Source organism: Panthera leo, chromosome A2, assembly GCF_018350215.1.
Source record: "Panthera leo isolate Ple1 chromosome A2, P.leo_Ple1_pat1.1, whole genome shotgun sequence".
Lineage (NCBI taxonomy): Eukaryota > Metazoa > Chordata > Mammalia > Carnivora > Felidae > Panthera > Panthera leo.
The window spans coordinates 151214978-151239237 of NC_056680.1; the positions used below are offsets into that span (position 1 = coordinate 151214978).

General features: G+C 37.1%; 1 protein-coding gene across 2 annotated transcripts in view; it reads right to left on the bottom strand.

The window, feature by feature from the left end:
• The window catches only part of DGKI (diacylglycerol kinase iota), a 444548-nt gene that overhangs the window by 159994 nt on the left and 260294 nt on the right, over window positions 1–24260 (bottom strand). For both annotated transcript variants that reach the window (XM_042927643.1, XM_042927642.1), the window contains exons 16-19: window positions 18386–18441; window positions 17390–17452; window positions 12543–12616; window positions 10793–10904 (exon numbers count right to left, since the gene is read on the bottom strand). In XM_042927643.1, the coding sequence (XP_042783577.1) occupies window positions 10793–10904; window positions 12543–12616; window positions 17390–17452; window positions 18386–18441 (305 nt within the window). The remainder of the gene's footprint in view (window positions 1–10792; window positions 10905–12542; window positions 12617–17389; window positions 17453–18385; window positions 18442–24260) is intronic.

Genomic DNA, 24260 nt, shown 5'->3' on the forward strand with positions numbered 1-24260 from the left:
GCAGCCCACCCTTGGTTAATTTGCAAACGTGGGCAGGCTTTTTTTTTTACCTAAAACCTCCTTAAGCGACCTCCAGTCTGTATAAGATCTATAGAATGCAAAATAATATTAACTATTTGATTAAAAGCATTGTGAAAAGTATAACAGCTTTGAGGATCAAAATCAAACACAGAGTTCAGTTCACCATTGTGGCCACAGAATGGAAAGTCAATCCAACACTAAAAGCCTGTTGTTGAGAAGAACAACAAATCAATAGAGCTTTCCCTCATTAGTTAAAATGTATGTGCGTGTTATATATTTTATGTCATTATATTATATTATTTTTATGCTATATATTTTTATGTTATATATATTAGTGTGCGTATGTGTGTGTGTGTGTGTGTGTGTGTGTGTGTGTGTGTGTACACACTGTACACACACACACACACACACACACACACATCTCCTTTACCCTTTTAGGGATGAATGAAAATAATACATGTTTGGTTGTAAAAGAATCCACAAAGTATACAATCTGAATACACATTGTGTATCTCCATCCAGATCAAGCTTTAGATAATTTACAAGTTCATATGTGCTCTTTCTCAGTCTTTTTATACCCTTCCCACCAACTAGTTAGTAACCAATACCCTGACTTCTATTACCATAGATTCAATTTGTTTGAAATTGAACTTCATACGAACCATACGAGATGACTCTTCTGTCTCTGGCATCTTTTTCTCATCATTATTTTTGAGTAATATATAGCAGAATGTATTTATTTACTCTTTTGCTGATAAACATTTGGTTGTTTCCAGTTTGTAGCTATTGTTGACGTAAACTTTCCTGTATGAATCTCTTGGTAGATACATACTCTCTTGGCTACATACATGAGAAGAATTGCTATGCCACTAAGTTTAGATGTATAGTTAACTTTGGCAGATACTGCTAAATAATTTTTCACTAAGGTTATATTATGCCTTTTGAGTTACCAATTTGTTTATAATAAATAGAAAAAAGGATTTTAATACTAACTTGCTCAAAATCTAAAAGATTAAAACATACAATCAACTTGTTTCCATGTGTCTCTTTTCTGTGAATGAGGGATAAACTTTGAACTGAGACTTGTGATGTCAACTTCCCCTTATTTGGTTGCCAGATATTCATATTTATCTGATGCTTTGAATTTCTTTTTTTCCATTTGCATTAATTTGAACAATAGAAACCTGATTGTCTATAAATGCAAAGAGAAAAGAAGCACAAAGGGACAAAAAGTAAAAACTGAGAAGAACTTTTCATTGATCACCTTTAATGTTAAAAGCATTCCATTGTGTACTTTGCATACAATTTTCTCAAACTGGTTGAGAAAACTAGAAAAGCAGAGCAGAATGCAGTGAGAATTTAGTATAATTCGTCTTGGCCTATCACCCAGTCCTTTGTTATTCCGCTGAAAGTTTTTCTTGGCTGTACTCAAATGCTCCACTTAAGTCAATGGATCAGAGTCACTATCTCATCTCCAGAACGTTTCCAATATATTCCCCTTGACTTCAAGTACTTGCAGCTGAGAATGTATCTCTTCATCCACTGTTCTGGAAACATCATTTTCTTCTTCTCTCTACCCTCCCCCCTCCCCCACCTTGACTAGACCTAATGACAAACAAAAATGCAGGACCTTCCAGGTGAGAACTTAGTCCTCTGAGTTTCACAGAATTGAAACTGTTTCAATTCTGTTTTAAATACTTCCCAACCCCTTGGTATGTAGAAGGCATACACAGTACTGTAGAGCACTTTTAAGTCATCTTCTCGGCCTCAAAAAAAGAACACAGCGGGGCGCCTGGGTGGCGCAGTCGGTTAAGCGTCCGACTTCAGCCAGGTCACGATCTCACGGTCCGTGAGTTCGAGCCCCGCGTCAGGCTCTGGGCTGATGGCTCGGAGCCTGGAGCCTGTTTCCGATTCTGTGTCTCTCCCTCTCTCTGCCCCTCCCCCGTTCATGCTCTGTCTCTCTCTGTCCCAAAAATAAGTAAAAAACATTGAAAAAAAAATTAAAAAAAAAAAAAAAGAACACAGCAATACCACAAACATGTAAATAGCTGTCAACGGCAGTCCCGCTGATATTTCAGAATCAATCCAAGATCACTGCACAGGCACAAGGGGAATTACAGTAAAGAGCTTTTTGGAATAAAAACAGTTCTATTCCTGTTAGCACAGCCACATTATTTTTGGAACAAGTTAGAATAAAGGTAATATTTTAAATACTTATTAGAAATAGTTATATTTCAGGGTGCCTGGGCGGCTCAGTCAGTTAAGTGTCTGTCTGACTCTTAGTTTCGGCTCAGGTCACGATCTCACGATTTTGGGGGTTCGAGCTCCACATCAGGCTCTGTGCTGGCAGTGTGGAGCCTGCTTGGGATTCTCTCTCTCCCTCTCTCTCTCTGACTCTCCCCCACTCATGCTGTCTCTGTCTCTCTCAAAATAAATGAATAAACTTAAAAATTAAAGAAAATGAAACAGTGTTGTTTTTTTTTTTTCATCACTCAGAATGGTCTAGGCTTAACCACAAATACCCCCATAATTTGCTGGAGATAATTATTTACTAGTAATAATATGGTGGCTTATTAATGACAGACATTCAATTATTTGTTCAATCCAGCATATATTACTCCTGGAAAACTTCCAATACTGCCTTTCTGATAGAATAGGACTTGACAGGAAAACAAAGAAAGCCCCTGAACTAAGTGCATCCACTTATCTCCATTTATCGCCCTGTGGCCCAGACTATAACTTTCCTTCATGCCACAGGTGTATGGCTTGAGACTTTTGGTCTCTCCACACTATCCCCATAATACTTGCCTCCATCTTCCCCCAAAAGCCTCACCTTCTTTCTTACTCCTCAAGCCCTTATTCTACTTGCTGTCCAATGAAAATCATGGACAATTCTGGGTTGACAGGGGCAGAGAAGAAAACATAAAATACTTAGGAACAACTTTAGTAAAGCATATGCAAGAACCTGAAAACTTCACTGAAACTAGGAAACTGTAAAACTTTGCTAAGAGAAATTAAACAACAGTTAAATAAATGGAGAAAGATAGGTCTGTAGACTGGAACACTCCATACTGTTGTTAATATGTCAATTCTCCCTAATTTATAGATTCAAAGCAGTCCCAATTAAAATCACAACAGATGTTGGCGAGGATGCAGAGAGAGAGGATCTCTTTTGCATTGTTGGTGGGAATGCAAGCTGGTGCAGCCACTCTGGAAGACAGTATGGAGGTTCCTCAAAAAACTAAAAATAGAACTACCCTACAACCCAGCAATTGCACTACTAGGCATTTATCCACGGGATACAGGCGTGCTTTTTCCAAGGGACACATGCACCCCATGTTTATAGCAGCACTATCAACAATAGCCAAAGCACGGAAAGAGCCCAAACATCCATCGATGGATGGATGGATAAAGATGTGGTGTATATATACAATGGAGTATTATTCGGCAATCAAAAAAAAAAAAAAAAATGAAATCTTGCCATTTGCAACTACGTGGATGGAACTGGAGGGTATTATGCTAAGTGAAATTAGTCCATCAGAGAAAGACAAAAATCCTATGACTTCACTCACATGAGGACTTTAAGAGACAAAACAGATGAACATAAGGGAAGGGAAACAAAAATAATACAAAAACAGGGAGGGGGACAAAACAGAAGAGACTCATAAATATGGAGAACAAACTGAGGGTTACTGGAAGGGTTGTGGGAGGGGGGGTGGGGTAAATGGGTAATAAGGACTCTACTCCTGAAATCATTGTTGCGTTAGATGCTAACTAATTTAAATGTAAATTTTTAAAAATTAAAATTAAAATAAATAAATAAATACGTATCCAAAAATTAAAAAAAAATAAAATCCTATCAGGTTTTTTTTTTTTTGCAAACACAGTCAAACTAATTCTAAAATTTATTTACAAATACAAAAGACAGAATAACCAAAACATTCTTAGAAGTGCAAAGTGAAATGCTTCATATTACGAGTATGAAGGCTTACTCTAAACCCATAATAACCAAAACAGTGTGGTACTACCATAAGTGTAAAGTCAAAAATAAGTCAATGGGACAGGATAGAGTACAGGAACAGAACCACATACAACCGAGGGGTGAAGGCAACCAAGGTAATTCTATACACAAGTCTAATCAACAAAGAACGCTGGAAAAAAAAAAGGATTTCTAAAAACTAAATCTTGAATCACTTACACAATCCACATAAATTAATTTGAGTTGAAATACATACTTATACATAAAAGGTAAAACTATAAATCTTCAAAAAGAAAACATAGGAGAATATCTTATCTTGGAATAAGCAAGGTTTCTTAAAAAGGGCACAAAAAGCCCTAATGTGATATATGCCTGCCTTATAAAACTGGAATTCAGAAGAACTTCTTCATCAAAACAAACTTAAGGAAATAAAAATAGATGGAAAATCTTTTGCACTAAATATATCTGTCAAGCAACCTGTATTCAGAATATATAAATAACACCTGCAATTCAACAAGAAAAGACAAAGAGCCTACTAAAATATGCAAAAAAACCACACTTCGAAAAACCATGCAAGGTAACAATAAAGTTGAACAACAATGTGTCCTTACTCTCATTTTTTTGCTGTTTAGGAGGACTTAATGGACTATACAAAACATACATGATTTCTTTGTTTCTCTCTAGGGATGTAATTTTATTCTCATTTCTTCTTCTGTTTCCTCAAGTGCAATATTCTAATAGCTTTTCGTTTCTGTTAACACATTTCCGGCACCTGTGGGATATTCCTTCTTACCAGGTACTCTCCCACATTGCTATTGGGCAAGTAAACAATACAACATTTCTAGAAAGCAGTTTTATAACCATTATTAGAGGTTTTAAAATATTTATGTCATTGACTCAATAATTTCTTTTGCGGGGATATGTCATAAGACAATATTCTGAAATATGAACACAGGTCTATGAGTAATTATGTTAATTACAGGATTATTTATACCACCAAACATCCAGAAACTTAAACATTTCATAAAGGGGTCTTTCCATAAAGGAATAATTATTATATAAATTGAGGTATTTATGTATGAAAGAGTAGTCAGCCATTTGTATTATGGGTTTTACTTATAATAATATGATTTCCTATATATTTAAAAACAGAAATAAGGCAATTGGAAGAAAATGCATCAAAAAGTAAATAGTTACAGATCATGTAATTATGACTAATATTTTTACTTTCAGTTCTTATGTATATTATCAAAATAAGCAAACATTTGACATTTTTTCATAAAAAGTAAAGATTATACTACCTAGTATGCGTAAAACTTCAGCCCTGGAAATTTCTCCATGTAATTTTTCTCATCGAGTAACTTTTTGCATTTCTAATTCATAAATATAAAAGACATCACATATTCCAATTTCAATTAACAAAAAGAAAGCTGGCTATACTTTATTTAAAGCTGAGAAGACCGAAATCTTTGGATTTCACACTGCATAGCAAATTAGGCTACCAGCTCCTCAATCTGAATAATGAATGCTTTGAACTATCTTAAAGAGTTTTAGATTACTTAGAAACAGACTCAAGATGAAAAGACCTTCAAAACCACAAAGGCAAAAAAAAATTGTGGTGGAAATAAATACAACTTACAATGCCTGGTTATGGTCTGTGGAGAACCCAAAAGGTAATCAGGTTACCAAGCACCCAATGAAGAATCATCATAATTCGTAAGAATGCATTTCAACCAGGAGAGTGAATTGAAGACTTAAGCCATGAAATTTGCAATTGGAAGATAAAGAGTCTAAAAGAAACGACATCTATTCCCATCTAGTAATTCTATTTGAATCTCTCATCTATTCAAGTGCCACTCTGAATATTTTAAAATACACAAAAAAATACACACATATACCCAAATAACCACACTCTTCTGTTTATACGATCATCTTACACACATGTAATTTTCAAATAATTTATGTTCTTAGAAACATAATCAGTATAATAGTTTCAAGAAATGTGAAACTAGAGTCCTGCAAATTAGATTCTCTCTTCTTGAACAATGGTGTACTGTTATATGAGCAGTCAGGTGAGATGTGTTTGAAAATAGACACATATGCCCCTATTCTTTAGAGAGCATAGGGTGTTCAAAACTGTACAGTATAAACTACATTTAACTCTGCTTTTTTTCAAGTAGAACTTTTTTTTTAATCTTGGGAGCAATCTAAAGTCACCAGAATCTGAGCTCCAATCACACATTTGATGCTAGCCTAGTATCCATTTTTACATGACTCGTATCGTATAAAGAGAAAGAATGGACATAATTTTAGTATTCCATTTGCTCTTCACCAACTCTCATCAACTATTATTTTTCTCTTTTTCCTACCAATGATGGTATGGAAGAGAAAGAAATCTGATAGACTCCTCTCTAACAACCTGGAGGGATCCTCTGAGCTCTAAACATGTATTTCAAATTGCCTCTATCTCCTTAAATGTCTTACAGGGGTTTCAAACTTAACTTATATAAAACACAAGTGAGCACTTGGTAATATACAGAACTGTTAAATCACTATACTGTAAACCTGAAACTAATTTAACACTGTACGTTGAGTAGAATGGAATTCAAATATAATTTCAAAATATAGTAAAAAAACCACAATTCATTTTTTGGTAATATTATCTTTCTTCTATTTTCCCTACATCTCTAATGTAGTCACTGTTTACCTAATGGCCTATGCTACCCAGCCGGGATTCACGCATACTCCTTTTTCACCCTTCACAGTAAGTCAACGTGTCTGAATAACTCTTGAAGTTGCCAATCCCCCTCCGCCCCCATCTTCATTACCACTTTCTTTACAGCAGGCTTCTAGGCTTCCTCATTTCTTCACCTGGACTTAGGTACCAACATCCTGCTTTGTCTATCTGCCTCCAGCAGTAGAGATTCTGGTCACCTTCCACACAGACATCCAGGTATTCTTTCTAAACTGCAAATCTGATTCTGTCTCATTCCATCTCTCTCAACCTCCCCCGTTTAACAGGTCCAAAGACAAAACAAAACCCTTCTGTCCTATCTTTCTCCACATCAATGTCTTTCTTCACCATATGTGTCATCACTGAGCCACCAGGGAGCTCTAGAATACCAAGATGAGCTCTTAGGCTCATCTTGCATGGAACGGACGCTTACAATCTCATCCACAGATGCTCTTGCCTCCTCTGTGCAATTTTTGCTGATTTCCCCATTTTATGAACACTGTTCTGCTTTCAATTCTTCTTCTTCTCTTTACACGTGCCTTTCTCCTAGAATCTATTATGCCAGACGGCAATTGCTTCTGTTTTTCATGTTCCCCCCACAACACTGAACTGTGGGTACCCTGAGGACAGGGTTTGTCTCTTGGCCCATTTCATAATCATTTCACATAGCAGAGTGAATTCAATAAGCATTTGTGGGTTCAATAAATTTTCAATAAATACTTATGACTGACATTAAATGCATGAAAGCAGGGAGATATTTTTAATAACAAATATCACTAGAATTTAGAAAATTCCTATTAATTAGAGGCGTCAGTATTGCCTGTATTTCTCATATGCTGCATGGCCATTCAGGATCCAGCATCACAAGTTACCTAGTGTTACTTCCACTGTACCTGATTTGCCAAGTATTTGTAAGCTCACCCAGATTCCAGGGGATGGTGCATAGACCCAAACTCGTAATGGGGTAAGTGTCCAAAAACTCAGAATCCATTTAAAACCAGCCACCATCAGAAGATGCTAGTAAATTACTTATTTTGAAAGTGTATAAATAAAGAAAAAGAATCAGTTATCCTGCTTTTCCTACACAAACTATATAACTAAATAACCAAGTATTAGGTGAAATTACTCTTTATAGAAATATTCCAGTTGATGAATGAAGAAGGGTAGAATTAGAATATCGCTACTCTGCCAACCTCCAATGATTGCTAGATCCAGACAATGACCCTCAAGGACTATTAACCAAAATAGAGGGAAAAGCAGATATTACCTATCATCTTTTGGAAGAAGAAAACACTAACCACAAAGTAGATTTGTTGGGCGGGGGGGGATGAAAGTGGTACGTCTACATCCAACTATCAACTTAAAGGAAACAGCAAGAGAAGAACATGTTAATTGAGACCTAAGAGATGTTATCAGCACAATTCAGACTCAAGGAAACTTCACAAGACAAAAGACTATTTTTCAATAAATAAAAGAAGAAGATGAAGAGATGGACAGAAACCCATAGATACTTAAGAGTCCTATCAATCAATCACAACAACTAAATTTAACTTGGATCCTGGCTCAAACTAACAGAGCATAAGAAAACAAAGGATATTTGCAAGGCAACTGGAGATTTAAGCACTCAGTAAACGGTGATAGTCAGATGCTACTGTCTTATTTTTTTCAGATGTAAGGGTGTAGTCATGCTCATAAAACAAAGTCTTATCTTTTAAAAGCACCGTCAGAAGTATTTGCAAATAACTGATACAACATCTGAGATATGCCTCACGTTAGTACAAAGCAGGTGGGGACAGATAGAAGACTGCCTATCAGTTGAACATTATAGAAGCTGGGTGATGGATTCAATATATTATTTTGAGGACTAGGATCCCTCATACCTGCAAGTGTATATGAATTTAGCTTTCTACAGAATTCCAAATCCCACTCTTCTTCTCCCGGCAAAATTCATCCACTCTGCCACATTTGCTCTTGCCAACCCCGGATATCAGGCTGTCTGCCGTGTGGCAGACACACACTGGAATGACGGATATCTGCCACTTGCCACTCCTGGCTGTCACCCCACCCTTTCCTGCCCTTCTTGCCTTGTGAGCTTGACCCATTTATACTGTATCAGTGGCTGCCTTGTCCTCTAGCTTCTGGTTAGACTTCTCCAGAGGAAGGCACCAGCAGAAGATCTAGAGGGCCAAGAAGAGTAAGGTCACTGCATCTAGGGCTCCAGCTCTCTGCCTGCCAGGTTGGCACTGGCTGACTGCTTCTGCCTAGCAAACACTATCAGGTGGTCCTTCCCAAATAGTTGTCCTTCGGGTACAGCTGACTGCTTCCTTACCTTTGCACCTTCAGGTCAGGAATCCACACCATCCAATGCTCCTTCTCACAAATCAAGTTCACTATTTGTAGAGTCCCTCCATAAACTCTCCTCTAATTACCCAGTCTCAGCCGGCTATCTCTCTCCTGTCCAGGCACGATACAATTGTAAACAAAAATAACCGAAATAAAACTGTAAGAATGATCTGGCATAGATATGGACTGCGAAGTTATAGAAGATGGACAGTTCAAGAACATTTTAGAGAGAAACGGCATATGCAACGGCCCGGTGGTACAAAAGCAACAAGAGGTGTTCAAAGCTAAGCTTGACTGGAGAGGCTAATTGAGCTACAAAGCAAAGAGGGCAGTGGGAAAGGCTGGAGAATTAGAGAGAAACTCCATCTTGCAGGCCTACACTTAGATTTTGATTCTGAGAGTGATGGGGAAATATCCAATATTCTTCCTGCCCTCCTAAGCCTATGTGAAGAATCGTCTTCTCTTACACATTCCCCGACAGCCTTCTGCCACCACATAGTCATGACTAGGAAGCTCTGGCACATTGGTAAACATTCAATAAATGTTCACTGAATCCACAAATAAATGAATGAGTGAAACACACATGGCCAGGTTTAAGGTTTTTCTGGTCACCTCCAAGAATTCTACCTTGCATACATGCTCCTTGAATTGATTCCCATGTTTACTCTTGCCTGAATCTCTTTGCCTGTAATTAGCATAAAGACCTTTGGAGAGAAAGAGCTGTGTATGAGCTAAAACCCTGAAAATTAGATCCATCCAGACCAATCTTCCACACTTAACAATCATTTCATCCCAGAGATGGCAGATTTAATGAGCAATATCACCATCTCAGGTGATGGGCATTCTTGCCACAACCACTAGAGGCTATTCTGTTAGATCTCAGCAACCCGAAGTGATTGAGGAAAAGTCAGTAGGAATCCACAAGATGAGATACAAAGAGAGCCGTTTTGGCTTGTTTAGAACAAGAGATACAACCTTCTCACAGGCAGGCATCAGGCATAACACAAACCAAGTGCTAACCATGGGCCGCAAGAAGCTTTAAATTTTTTAATTCACTTTATAAACTGATAGTGCAGCCTGATTTACACCACGTAAGGTGATACGTGTAATTTTTAACTGGTTTCCTCCTCATTCAATAATAGGGTAAAATACACAGCGAAAACCTGCTGGAAACTGCCCTTACACTACAATTCACAATTTGATGTGTGTAAACAAAATTAAAATGCAAAGGTAATGTCAATACTGTAGCAAATGACTATTCATTAATGTCACAATAATGATGTCTTTCTTTATTCAGGTATTTTGTGATGATAAAGATGAATGCAAATAACTGCCTTCCTTTCTACCTTAACACTCTAGTCCTTAGTGAAACAAAAAGGTATCCAATGGCAAGGTTTCTGCATGAATGCTGGAATATGTCGGTGGCATAATGCTTTTTAATTTCCATAAGCTGTGTATTTCATTCTGGTAGAAAATTCACCAGGATAATTAGCAAATAATATTTATTATTGAAGTCCTTACAATTGTGCACAATTTCCTTAGTGACATAAAGAATTGTTCTTTTGTTCTTGTTTTCCCCAAGCAATTCTGTATTGCATAAAGTTTATAAATTGGTAAAGCAGGAGAGAAAACTGAAGACTGAAAACCAAAAATCTATGAATGAATAAACTCTGTGACTGAAATGTATTTCATTTCAATAACATCGTATTGCTCACCAAAGAGGCCATAGTGAATCCAATTACTTCAATATAACCATCATCATGACGCTGAGGTTCAAAATCATGGTGATCTCCTGGGTTCCCCCAGGGCATTGTGCCAGCACAATATCTGCAAGAGGAGATTAAAAAAAGAATTACATTTATTCCATTCCCCTCATGACTGATATTAGGTATTACCTCACAGTGAGATCCAATGTGTATCTCACCTAAGAATAGTTTTCTGTTCTTGGTGCATACCTTCCAGTAGAAAAGAAAATGGATTTATCATTTCCAAATATCAATCTGTGAAAATGGACCACAGGTGTGGTGTCCTGTGTGTCCAACTTTCTCCTCACCCATTATTTATTAACATTTCTCACTCAGTGATCCATTATGTCTCTTCTATGATATGCCATGAGTTCCAGAATTGGGTCTTGGAGGGAGACACTGCATGCCAGTAGAAAAGGGAAGGGAAACCATGGTGGGTAAGCATTGGTTATTATGTGTAGAACTAAGATAATAAATAACCACTGGGAAGGTAAGCAGAGAAAGGTAACTGAAGAAGAGTGAAAAAGATATGCGGAAAAAGTAAAAGATTAAGAAAAAGAAGGTGAAATAAAGGGAATTAGAAAAGTAGAGGAAGAGGAATGGAGAGAAAGCAAGAAGAAAAAAAAGAAAAAATTAAAGAAAGCTAATAAACAATGTTTCCTGAGAATCTTGGTCTTTTACTTAATTTTTTAATTTATTTTAGAGAAAAAGAGCGTGAGCTGGGGGGAGGATCAGAGGGAGAGAGAGAGACTTTCAAGCAGGCTATGTGTTCAGCATGGACCTCAACATAGGGCTTGATCCCACAACCCTTGGATAATGACCTGAGCTGAAATCAACAGTTGGAAGCTCAACCAACTGAGCCACTCAGGTACCCCATCTAGGTCTTTTACTTAAATAAAAAAGATGAAAATCCTTCTGGAAAAGGATTGTAGGTAACTATACTGAGCATTGCCAAAAATAATCAGGAGATTATAGTATATTTTCCTAGCTATGGATTTACATACAACTCTCATTTCAGTTAAATTCAGTCTAAATACAACTTATCTGCAGATTTTGTGTCTTGAGTTGTGTGGTTTGTGAATAACAAAGGGCCATAGATCCATCCCTTCCAAAATCTTGGCTTGGGAACCTAGACTCTAATTTTGTACCTCTGAGATAATGTGCTTATTTTGAGTCTAGTTAATCTTAAATATCCCTTTCTCCTGAGATATATAATAGCACCAAAGAGAGTTGACATCCTGGCTAGAAAATGCTACTCTAATTGATCCTATTTTTTTCAAGGCAATCATCTAGCAACAATTTTGAATGTGTTCCATACTAAAATCAGGCTGGATGGTTTCCTAACAGCTTTTGGGAAACTGAGAACAGGGATTTATTCAAGCCTATTATTCTTGGGAGAGAGAGGGAATCAGTAATTGAGAATTACATTAAAATGTTCCAGTAAATAGGGGTGCCTGGGTTTCTTAATGACAGATGTGTATCCCATGCATGCCACATCACATTAAAAACAAACAAACAAACAAAAATAAAAACCACCCACCACAGAGAACACTAAACAAACCAACTAGAACAAAATTATCAGACCTAGAAACCCCTAATAAGCCACTAAGATGACTTACTTTCATTGTTTGTACCTGGAAATTTTCTATAATGAAAACCAATAACCTCAAGTCAAACAGAGCTCACATAAAACCAAAGAAAAAGTATGAACAGAGCTTACCTGGGTATATTTAAAAATACTATACACTGGAACTTCAGTTCCTGAATCTTTGGAGTGAGATCTGTTCCATCACACTGCAACAATCAAAGCAGAAAAGGGGGTTTGAAGTGGTCACAATTCTAAAAACTTTATCAAAAGATAACTAGGTTGACACAATGGGATATATCATGTGGTGTTCCCCTTGCCCCCACTGCTGCTTAAGTGAATGTTCAGTACCATGACTGAAAATGTACTCTGATTTTAACTTTAGCAGACCCAGGGTTCAGAGCATGGTTTTGTTTTAATGTAAAAACAAAGCTGCCATTTGATCAAAACAGTTTTTTTCCTGGTCTCACAAACAAAAGAACTGCCGTCATTCTCAACCTTGGATTATTAGGTATTTTGAATTGGAGTATCAACATTAAAATATTTATGAACCCTTAAGGAAATAAAAAAGGAAGCCTCAACTTCAGGCAGTAGTGATCTCCACCATAGTTATCTGACCCAAACAATGGGGATGAATCTAATCATTTATTCTATTTGCTGTCTGAGCTCAATTTTTATTTTGAAAATGTTAAACACTAACTTTTTGAAAACTCCTTAAGAGGAATATATACTGCAAGCTTTTAAAAACTATTATAAATTAGTGGTATCTCCATTAGGGATTTGCTCTTACACATTTAATGTCTTATAGACTTGACTGGTCTCCTGACAAAACTTGCTTTCCTGGATCTGGACGCAACCCTGGGTGTCTCAAGGGCCTCAGGCTGGCCTGGCCTCAATACCTCTGTGCAGAGTTTCCCTCACCAGTTAGCACTTGCCTTGAGTATCCTCTGACTAATCAAAGAAAAGGCTTTCATGCCCCTTCCCATTTCCCACAGGTGACAAAAGCCAAAAGAAGAAAACTCTAGTCACGACTACAGACTTCTCAATGTCAAAGGTGTACTTTTGTACTTGCTCTCTCCATACCCTCATCACAGAATTCCCCATCATCTTCTCCCTTGGAGTGCAGAGTAATGTATTCCCAAGCTCCCTGCAAATGTTTACAGATTTCTTTAAAAAGAGTTTTCAATCTAAGAACAATGATTCTACTAGCATTATTGTCTCAATCTTTTCCCAGCTGATCTTAACACAGCCCAATTTTCATGAGCATACTCCAAAAATTGTTTCCAGGAAACATTTAGCCCTAAATAGACTACATTTTTAAATGTTACTTAGGAAGAAATCAAATTCTAGGTATTGATTGAAGGTGTTTTTACAATACTCTCAGGTAGTTAGAAAATCTGAAGTCTCCTAATTTAAGGACTTGAAATGAGTTGACAGATGACTACACCAAGGAAGATATTTTACATTATCAAAACTGAGTGTTGTAAGTAACTAAAATCTTAAAAACTAGGATGTGATGGGGCACCTGGGTGGCTCAGTGGGTTCAGCATCTGACTTCAGCTCAGGTTATGCTCTCTCAGTCTGTGAGTTTGAGGCCTACATCAGGCTCCATGCTGACAGCTCAGAGCCTGGAGCCTGCTTTGGATTCTGTGTCTCCCTCTCTCTCTACCCCTCCCCCACTGGCACTCTGTCTCTCTCTCTTTCTCTCTCTCTCTCTCTCTCTCAAAGACAAATATACATTTGAAAATTTAAAAAAATAGGACATGATACATTAATTTCATACAAAGCAGTATTATTTGCCTTACAGAAAGAAACTATAAAATTATTGTATTTAGAACAGAAATCTTTTCTAATTTTCTACTTTTTCTTCCTGGAAAATGTATCAGCGACTCTGGGAATTTGTCAAATTACATAAAGATGGGTACCTTACAATGTATCATGCTTTATCAAGTTTTCTTACATATTACTACCTTTAAATTTTGTGTCTTTTTAGAACAGCAGCTTTCACCTTCTCCGACTTCAAACACACAAAGGAAAATATCCGCATATAAAATAGTTCCTGTACAAAAGTTCACGTATTGATAAATCATAAGGAGAACAGAGAATGCTGTATGTAGGATTTTGTTATTGTCCTATGCTTTTTTTTTTAATTTTTTTTTAACGTTTATTTATTTTTGAGACAGAGAGAGACAGGGCATGAATGGGGGAGGGTCAGAGACAGGGAGACACAGAATCTGAAACAGGCTCCAGGCTCTGAGCTGTCAGCACAGAGCCCGACGCGGGGCTTGAACTCACGGACCGCGAGAGCATGACCTGAGCCTAAGTTGACCGCTTAACCGACTGAGCCACCCAGGCACCCCTGTCCTATGCTTTTTTTGATATAGTATTCATACAAACACTTTATATTTGTGGGAGAGATTAACAATGACTTCATCCTGTGGCAAAAATGAAATGGTCTGTTGGTATCTACACATCGGATCACTAGCTAATCTTCTATCCTTTTCATCTCTCACTCAAGAAAACATAGAGTGATGTCCTTATAGAAATACCCTGGGTCCCTGTGTAATACATCACACTGGTCAGTAATTGTTGTTTCAAAGACCTGTTTTAAACAAGGGAAGCAAACTCTTCTGAAAGATTACATGATTCCTCCAAGGTCATATACCTCATAAAGGTAGACCTAGGACTGAATCCCAAACATTTAGATCTTGTTTCTAATATTTTTTCTCCTCCATACAAAAAAGATAGGGTTACACAAACAAATCCACCTGGAATTTTTCCTGTACTGGCTGATATCAAATCTTCCCTAGTAACTTGGCCGCCATTTTCACTTCTCTGTAAGCTTCCTTTAATTCCTGCTATATAAGCCACCTGGGAGTGAGACATTCATCAACAAGGGGGCTGTTAGATGTGGGAAACAAACTGTCTAGTGGTTAGGGAGTATATAGAGTTTAATTTCACTGCAGCTGACTTCAACAGTCAACGCCATTCAATATGGACACTGCCCCTGGGCATGTGCCACCGCCATTCCTCTTAGTGTGAAAAATACTGGAAAAACAGGGCAAGTTTATTTTTGGCTGGGTTGCCAGGAGCTGAAGAAACAGGGGAAGTTTGATGGGAGGTTGCTTAAATTTTAAGCTATTTAAATTTTATAGCCATAATTTTATCAATAAAAGAGCTTCATAGCTCAGTGGACCATTCATTGTCTTTCTTGCCTCTAGCTTTAAGAAGGCAGAACCTCCATTTTCAAGAGTCTTTATGACTAAGAGATGCTTGTTTTCACTGCTATTGCAAGAGAACTGAATTACCTGAATGTGATGCCAAGGGTCGTGGACAGCAGTGGTAATAGCCTCTGTCTCTTCTTTCAACTGACTTGTCCAATTTGTTGGCATATAATTTTTCATAATATTCTCTTAAAATCCTTTGTATTTCTGTGGTGTTGGCTGTTATTCCTCCTCCTTCATCTCTGATTTTGTTTATTTGAGTTCTCTCTCTTTTTGTCTTGATGAGTCTCACTAAAAGTGTCTCGATTTTGTTTATCTTTTCAAATAACCAGCTCCCCATTTTATTGATCTTTTTTCTATTGCCTTTTTAGTCTCTATTTCATTTATTTCTGCTCCAATCTTTGTTATTTCCTTCATTCTATTGGCTCTGGGCTTTGTTGTTCTTCTTCTAGCTCCTTTAGATGTCAAGTTAGGTTGCCTGAAATTTTTCTTGTTTTTTGAGATCGGTCTGTATTGGTATAAACTTCCCTCTTAGAACTGTTTTTGCTGCATGGTGATTACAAATTTTAATTTATATCCCTCTCCTGATCCTCTCCATACTCATATATATTTTTCTCTATTCTAATGTATTTCTGTTATTTTGTCCCCTCTCATCACATATCCTATTCTTTATCTATGCTATGATAAATTCATGCATTGCTATATCCCACTTCTTTCTCATTTCTTTTTCTTTAGACAGTTATATACAACAAAGTCACCTGTGCTCCTTTTTTAACTTGGTTACTATAAGGAAACATTTTATGTCTTTCTTAATAACTAATAATATGATATTTTAAAATATAGCTCCTAGAGAAAAGGTAACTTTCCTTCTCTCATGCCTCCAAGGAGTGTGTGTCTAAAACCTGAGATAGAAACAGCACCAAAAACAAACTAACCAACCATTTAGTGGTGAAGAACCTTGGCCAGGCTACAGGCTACAGAGGGAATCATTACAAAATAATTAAATAAATACGTTTTTCTAAAATGGAGACTCCTCAAATAGCCCTGGAATAAAGATATTTGTTTGGTGAGCATCTATTTCTACATCAAGACTCAGCTCGACATCACTACTTTGATGAAGTTTCCCTGAACCCACCATGGTCGGTTTCCATTTCCTTCTTTGTGCCACCACCATAATGCATACATTGTCAACAACATTAATTAAATAGTATTATGCAATGACTTACATGCCCATTTCTGCAACTGAACTGTTGATTTTCTTCAGGAGTGAAACTAGCTGTCCATCCATCCACGAGACTAAGACATTTCCCAACACAGAGCTAAATTCTCAGAAATGTTGGTTGAATGAACTATATGAAATCATCTCTGAAATTAATGTGGCCCATTGATTAATCTAAGTATATAACCTGGTATTTGGGGTACATTTTTTGCCGCATATTTATATTCAAATGAAATGAAGGAAAAAATATGATAAAAAGAGGGGAAGGCAAACCATAAGAGACTCTTAAATACAGAGAACAAACTGAGGGTTGATGGGGGGGAGAGGGGAGAGGGAAAAACGGATGAAGGGCATTGAGGAGGGCACTTGTTGGGATGAGCACTGGGTGTTATATGTAAGTGATGAATCACTGGGTTCTACTCCTGAAACCAATACTACACTGTATGTTAACTAACTTGAATTTAAATAAATACATGATAAAAAAACAACAACAACAAAAAAAAAAACAAATGAAACGAGTCAATACATTCAGTACTTACAACAACTTTAACATGTTTGGAAAGATCTCTAGAGCTTCTCTGTAGAAAATCAGAAAAAGCTGCCTACAACCACAAGGAGAAAAAGGGGGAAAAATAAACTTAATCACATGGTTATGCCAAATCCTTGCTTATGTATTATAGATAGTTCCTATTGCTTCTGAATTATTCAAAAATATAAAACAAGGGTTTTTTTTCTGAATCCAAAACAAAATGCAGTGGCTGTCAAGATGAAAACTTTCTTTGTTTTCAAACTACAACCTATAATACAATTTAAGAACACAGTAGAAAAGTAAAAGAGTAGATAATTCCAAGGGTCAATTTGAAGATGTATTTTGACAACCTTTCTTGACCTCTTACTTGACTATAGGGTGCTGAAATCATCTTTAACTTGACATTAAGAATGTCTGGCTTCACCCTCTCCCTTTTCATTTCAATTCTCTCTATGCAGTGGTGTAAATTAACTACGTTTTCTTTAAAATCAGTGTTTTGGAGGACTTTCCGCCTCCCCTCTGCCTAGCCATTCATCCCCAGGGATGTTCCTGAGAAGAAGGAAACAAGACCCAATTTACTCATATATAAGCTTCCATGAGGAGCTACACCTTCCGTCAATTTCTCATCCAAACATCGATGCATACGTACTGCTGTGCACACCACATTCCAACCCAGGCTTTTCCACACATCTTTCAGGCTGCCTAACTCCCCCATTCTCTCAATTGGCTTTGATGTTTTTCACATCACTCCTTGAATGTCATCTCCTCAGTCAACATGAAGCTTTAAGGCTTTAAAGTTCAAAGATGATGAACACCAGCTCTCTTTCTACCAACTTAATAAGTATATTTACTTTTAAGCCAAGACATTAAACCTTAAGCATTATATAGACATCCTTGTAAACATCCGAGACGTGTAATTATTTTTAACATAGTTAAGTATCCTTATTACCAATAGTGAATTAGTATTAAATAACATGTAATAATTTTAAGTGTAATGTATACTTACCCCTGCATAGAACATTTTATTTCGAAAACGACTGTTGAATTTCTCTGGATTTGCTTCTGTAAAAGGAGACAGGTAGTTTTGTTATAGAGACCTCATTAAAGGTAATGGCCTCCATCAGCACTCTTCCTCCCCCTCCCTCCCCACCCCACAGATCCATCAGACTCAAGAGCCTTATCATCTTTTCCTCAGTTATACGCCAGTTGGTAAAGTTGTCCAGTGCTACAAAAGTATAGCCCCCAAATGGCAGCATCAGCATCAATTGGAAGCTTGTTAGAAATGCAAGTTATTAGACTCTGCCCCAGACCTACTGAATTATAATGCTTAGGGGACGGTGTCTAGGAATCATGACTTAACAAGTTCTCTAGTTGATTTGCATGTACATTAAAAATTCAGACACTCTGGGGTGCCTGGGTGGCTCAGTCTGCTAAGCGTCCCACTCGATTTCAGTTCAGGTCATAACCTCACAGTTGGTGGGGTCAAGCCCCACGTCAGGCTCTGTGCTGACAGTGCTGAGCCTGCTTGGGCTTCTCTCTCTCCTTTTCTCTCTGCTCCTCCCATGCTGCTGCACTCACTCGCTCTCGCTCTCTATCTCAAAATAAATATTTATTTATTCAGAATAGAGGGTTGGCAGGGACATAGGACAGGGGTGATAGGACAAAGGGAGGGTGTTGAGGGGTGATTATTTGCTTTGACTTCTATAGGGCATGTCTTCTATCAACTATTCACGCAGCTTCCAAATGTAATTAAATATGGAAAATTTGGATAAAAATTGTAATAGATAATTTGCTTTTACATTTTTCTAAAACTCCAAACTACCATCTGTGCTCTTGTTGGCAACAGGCTTTGAAAAATTATCTGATTTACTGGAGATCTATAAATATACATATATGCAGGTGAACTGCTAACTGGACTCAGGACATAGAAGGCTGAAAAGTGGTTTAATTTTGATTTTGATCCTGTTTATCATATAAGTTGAAGACTACAAAAAGGCTAAACAAGATTCTGCATCAGAGAACGCTGACATGAATTCAAGGGATTATAAAATCCCTAAGTGAAGTATTATTTCCTTACATTCTTTCTAGTAGAATTCGGAGACATTCCAAAGGGACCTACTGTCAATGTTTTTCATTCTGCTATTTTATCCCATATGCTCATTAATGTCTTCTTAGGGCAAGGTCTCTCTTCAAATTGTTTCTCATCAGGCAGCTGGATGACTAGCTTAAAACGGTTCAAGTCCTGGACCTATGTTTGAACAGCAAATCTCAACAACTGTCTAGATGAAGAAAATAGCAAAGAGCTCACTCACTATGATTGGGCAGAATACGAGCTACACGATTTCAGGAAATAATCCAAGACAAGGGATTACTAGGTTATTCTCATGATTATTAGACTATATTATTAGCACATGACAGGGAAACGGGGTGAAAGCTTGCAAACTTTAAAAAGGTAGTATTTTGTACATTGGCTCTTAAGAGTTTTGGTATATTTAGGTTTCTGTATCTCACATCTTTCCTTAAATATTCACTCTGTTCTATTGAATTAAGTACTCTAAACCCTGGAAACAAAATAAAACAAGTTAAAGGCTAACTTGCAGGTTATCCTAAGCGAAAAAAAGATCAAAGTGGTACTAAAATGCTCTATCTCCCTGGTCCCCATTTGTGGACCCAGAATTCACCATTTTTTACAGTCTGGGCCTTTAGGATAAATTTGGCTGCTGAGTAACACTGGTTTTTTGTTTGTTTGTTTGTTTGTTTGTTTGCTTGCTTTTACCTTTCTTAACCCAGATTTGGCTGGGTGTCATTTTCAATTCCGTTAACTCTTTCTTGCTTTTATGGAATCAGAGGCAAAATTAGAATTTTTGTTGTTATGCAATTTACCATGGGTACATAGTCCCTAATTTTAAAAAGAATGAAAGAAATAAAGTCAGATCTGGCTATCAAGCAAGTTATAATAAAGAACTGAAAACAGCACACACATTTCTGGCAGAGTTTTTTGAGGGCACCAACATCCACAGCTATTAAGTAAATTATATATCAACTATTAACATTTACTTTTTAAAAACATTAATTATGGTTTGGAAAGATTCACATTCTTAAGAGGTTTCCTATGAGCCTAAGGTTTTTTTCTCTTTAAAAAAAATAGTTTCATGTCAAGAGAAAGAGAATGCTCTGTAAGACCCAAACAGACTAGAAGAAAATGAAAAAATAAACGGAGTGTTTGGTGATTCCATTGACACAGCTGATGAAAAGAGTCACTTCAGATGTAATTTACCTAGATTAAATTCAATTAATATGCAAAACTAAACAAGATCAAGACACTAGCATTTAAAGAGGTGTCAGAGGGATAACAGTAGGGAAGTCACACATGTGCTTTAGCCTAGAGAACAGAAAAGGTGGAGGTAAATTCTGTTATCTCTCCTCATAGTATAATGGTATCACACTGTGAGCTCCCTGATTGAACCTGCCCTGATAGTTAAATCCTGTTTCCATTTTAATATCTCCCCTATTCCAAATAGCCTCAGAAACAACGGCTGCCTGGAGCTGAGACAGATGTCAGCTAGCTTTAGAGCTTTGCTACTCCTTGCAGAAGCCAGGCCATAGGAAAGCAAGGGGTAGCTTGCAAAAAACAGTACTTAATCATTCCTTAGTGGCTCTTAAAGGGTTGAGTGGCTGAATATGTCTATGTGTATGTGTAAGAAATGACAGGTCTTTGAGGAGGACCAAGGAACATAGACCCTAGCTGTATCAAGAAAAGGGGACATACAGAATTGGGACAGGGCCAGGAAGAAAGTTTAAGCATTCTTGATCCTTAAGGGAGTTGTATCTGCTAATTGGTATGAGGTCAACCATGAAAGGCCATTCTCAAGAAATGCCAATAATCCTCAAAGTATACCAAGACTCCAAGAGTGGAAGTATCCGTGGCTTATTGCTGAAGTTCTTTGACTGCCCATCTTCCTCTTCCACAAGAATAGGGTGTAACCAAGTGAGATCTAAACACTCACTGTGTATGTCTAGGCCATTAACCTATTTATAACCTGTCTGGACACCAACATTAATTGTATTAGTTTTCTATTCCTGAAAACTTGGCAGCTTAAAATATCATTTGTTTTCTTATTCTCTGGGCCAATATCTGGACGGGGCTCTCCTGAGCCCTCTACTTTGGGTCTTACAAGACCAAAATCAAGGCGTCAGTCTGCAGGACTCTTCTCTGGAGGCTCTAAAAAGGATTCACTTCAGACCTTATTCAGTAGTTGGCTAAATCTATTTCCTTATGGTTGAAGGAATGAAGTTCTTCTTCCATGCTGTTGTTGGCTAGGGTTCATTCCCAACTTCTAGAGCCCTCCTGCAGACCTTGGCTTGGGATCCCCTCCACCATCAAAGCCAGCAGTGGCACATCAAGTCCTCACACTTCAGATCTATCCAACTCTGCCACATCCCTCTAACTTCCTGTTCAACTTTCCACTTACCCTTTTAAGGGCTCATGGTATTATGTTGGGCCCACTCTGATAATCCAGAATTATCTTCCCATCTTAAGGTTAGCTAATTATTAACCTCAGTAACATTAAAAAAGTCTTTTTGCCAAGTAAAATAACCTAACCAACAAGCATGACACCAAATGGCAAAGGTCATAGAGCCAAAATTCTACCTACCATCGCCCACCATCTGGCCCCCATGATTCACATCCTTCCTATATGAAAAACATTCATTCCCTCCAAGATCCCCAAAGGTCTCATCCCCATTAGGGAATTAACTCAAAATCTAAAAATCTCACCTAAATCTTATTAGCTCAAACTTCTCAAATCTCAACATCTAAATCACCTAAATGATTTGGCTTTAGATATAAGCCAGTTGTAATGATAATAAGGCTCTGGGTATAATCAATTCCATTGATTTAATATATTAATCCTATCTTTATGTACAATACAGTAATATCTGTGCCACCAGAACAGGATCCTAAAACCTACTTTTGTCTGTAATTGGTCTGGCATATTAAGGGAGATATTCATAAATATGAGTTCAACTCTATGTTTATGAAAATCAATAAGCAATTTGAACTCCACAGAACTCACAGTTTCCATATTCTCTGTATTAGATATGTACCTAATCTTAAGACTTCAGCTAAGTATACATAAATGATTCCAAAATCTATGCCCACAATAACAACACCACCTTCAATTCAAATCATATGCATCAAAAAGATCTTTTCTTCCAATGTCATCTCCCATTAAGGACAAATATTTTACCGACATTATTCATTTTTTAACACCATTGAAAAAAATCTTTCATTATGTATTAATTGGACATCCTAACCCATCTTTACCACAAGCGCATTTGTTCCTATGCTGTCTGAAATGCCCTCACCAACTTTAGCTCTTTTCTACATATATCACACTCTTCCTTTATCTCTCAGCTCCCTCCTACCCTTTCTGGAAATTTTACCCCAATATCTTTTTTTCTGGCAAACTCCTATATTATTTGCTGCCTATACAACTAATCTTGTCCTTACTATATCCTCCTTTCTACTGTTGCCTTTTATATTATATATGGGGCCTATCTCCCAATTGCACTTTCCATTATTGTAACACTTATTGAGATAGCCATAGACTTGGCACAGGGAATATAAGAAGATACGGTCTTTTGCCCTCATGAGTTTAGAGTGGAGGAGATGGGTTTGAAAATCGAAGTAAAACATCACATTTTATATGCCATACACAGATCAGATGAAGTCAGAGTCCCATGTAAAGGGAATGATCAAAAAAGTGTTCCAGAGGCAGGTACACTTGATTCTTGAACGAAGAGTGAGTGCCATACAGAGGTTCAAAATGGAAAATAATTTTACAGAGAACCTTGGACAGTGACAGTTTCTCCAGAGCAAATCGTGCTTGAGTCTCAGTACCTACACATGAGACTGGTAGTATGTCCTTTGCAGTGATGATGAAATTTAGCAAGCCATTGAAATATCTTTTTAAGGAAATCTGTTCATTTATGAAACATTCATAATCCTTGGAAACATGCTGATCTGCATGTTTCTGTATTTTCAGTGAAAATAGTAAATCTTAAGTCAAATTTAAATACTGCCTCCTCTAGAGTCATAACTGTATTTTCCTGACATTGAAGCATAAGGTTCAACTCTGCTGAATAGGTAATTTCAGTGAGGCAGTAAAATTTAAGCATCACATCTCAGGTTAAAAGTTTGAGGTGCTGAATATCCTTCATGTTCAAAAAAAAAATGACCATCTAATTCATTTACCTAGCAAAGGGAGACCTAACTTTGCCACCTGATAACCATAATCATTGTTAACATGGCTATACATTAATAGATGGGAATATTTTCAATGTACTTCCTCAAGCACTGTCATAATGCAGTAATTATTAAAGTTCTGGGCAAGATTCCAACTGACAATTAAATGACCAAGTCTATTACATCTCCAAATCCTGTTCCAAATGACTGCACTTGCTGATATGCAAGCAACAGTTCAACCGTGCATGGTGTAGCCACTTTAATAAGAAGCCATCTCTATCTTCCAATAAAATGAACTAAACCTACCTTCTGATCAAATATAGAAACCCAAATTATTCAAATGTTTGCATTCTTTATGTACAAAGTCAGTCAAAATGTTAAGACTATCTTTATTCCCTGCTTTACTACCAGTAATTCTAAAAGCACTTACACAGTAATGTCACTAAGAAACTATCTCAAATGTCTTTAATTATCCCCTCTATTTGATGGGCTATTTCACATTTATGCCAAAAACTGTTTCAGCAATTACAATTTTAAAGACTCTGCCTTAGTGAGATCTGTATTTATGACCCATTTCATATAGATAGATTAGTATGATTCCCAAATACACACACACACATCTGGAGAAAAAGAA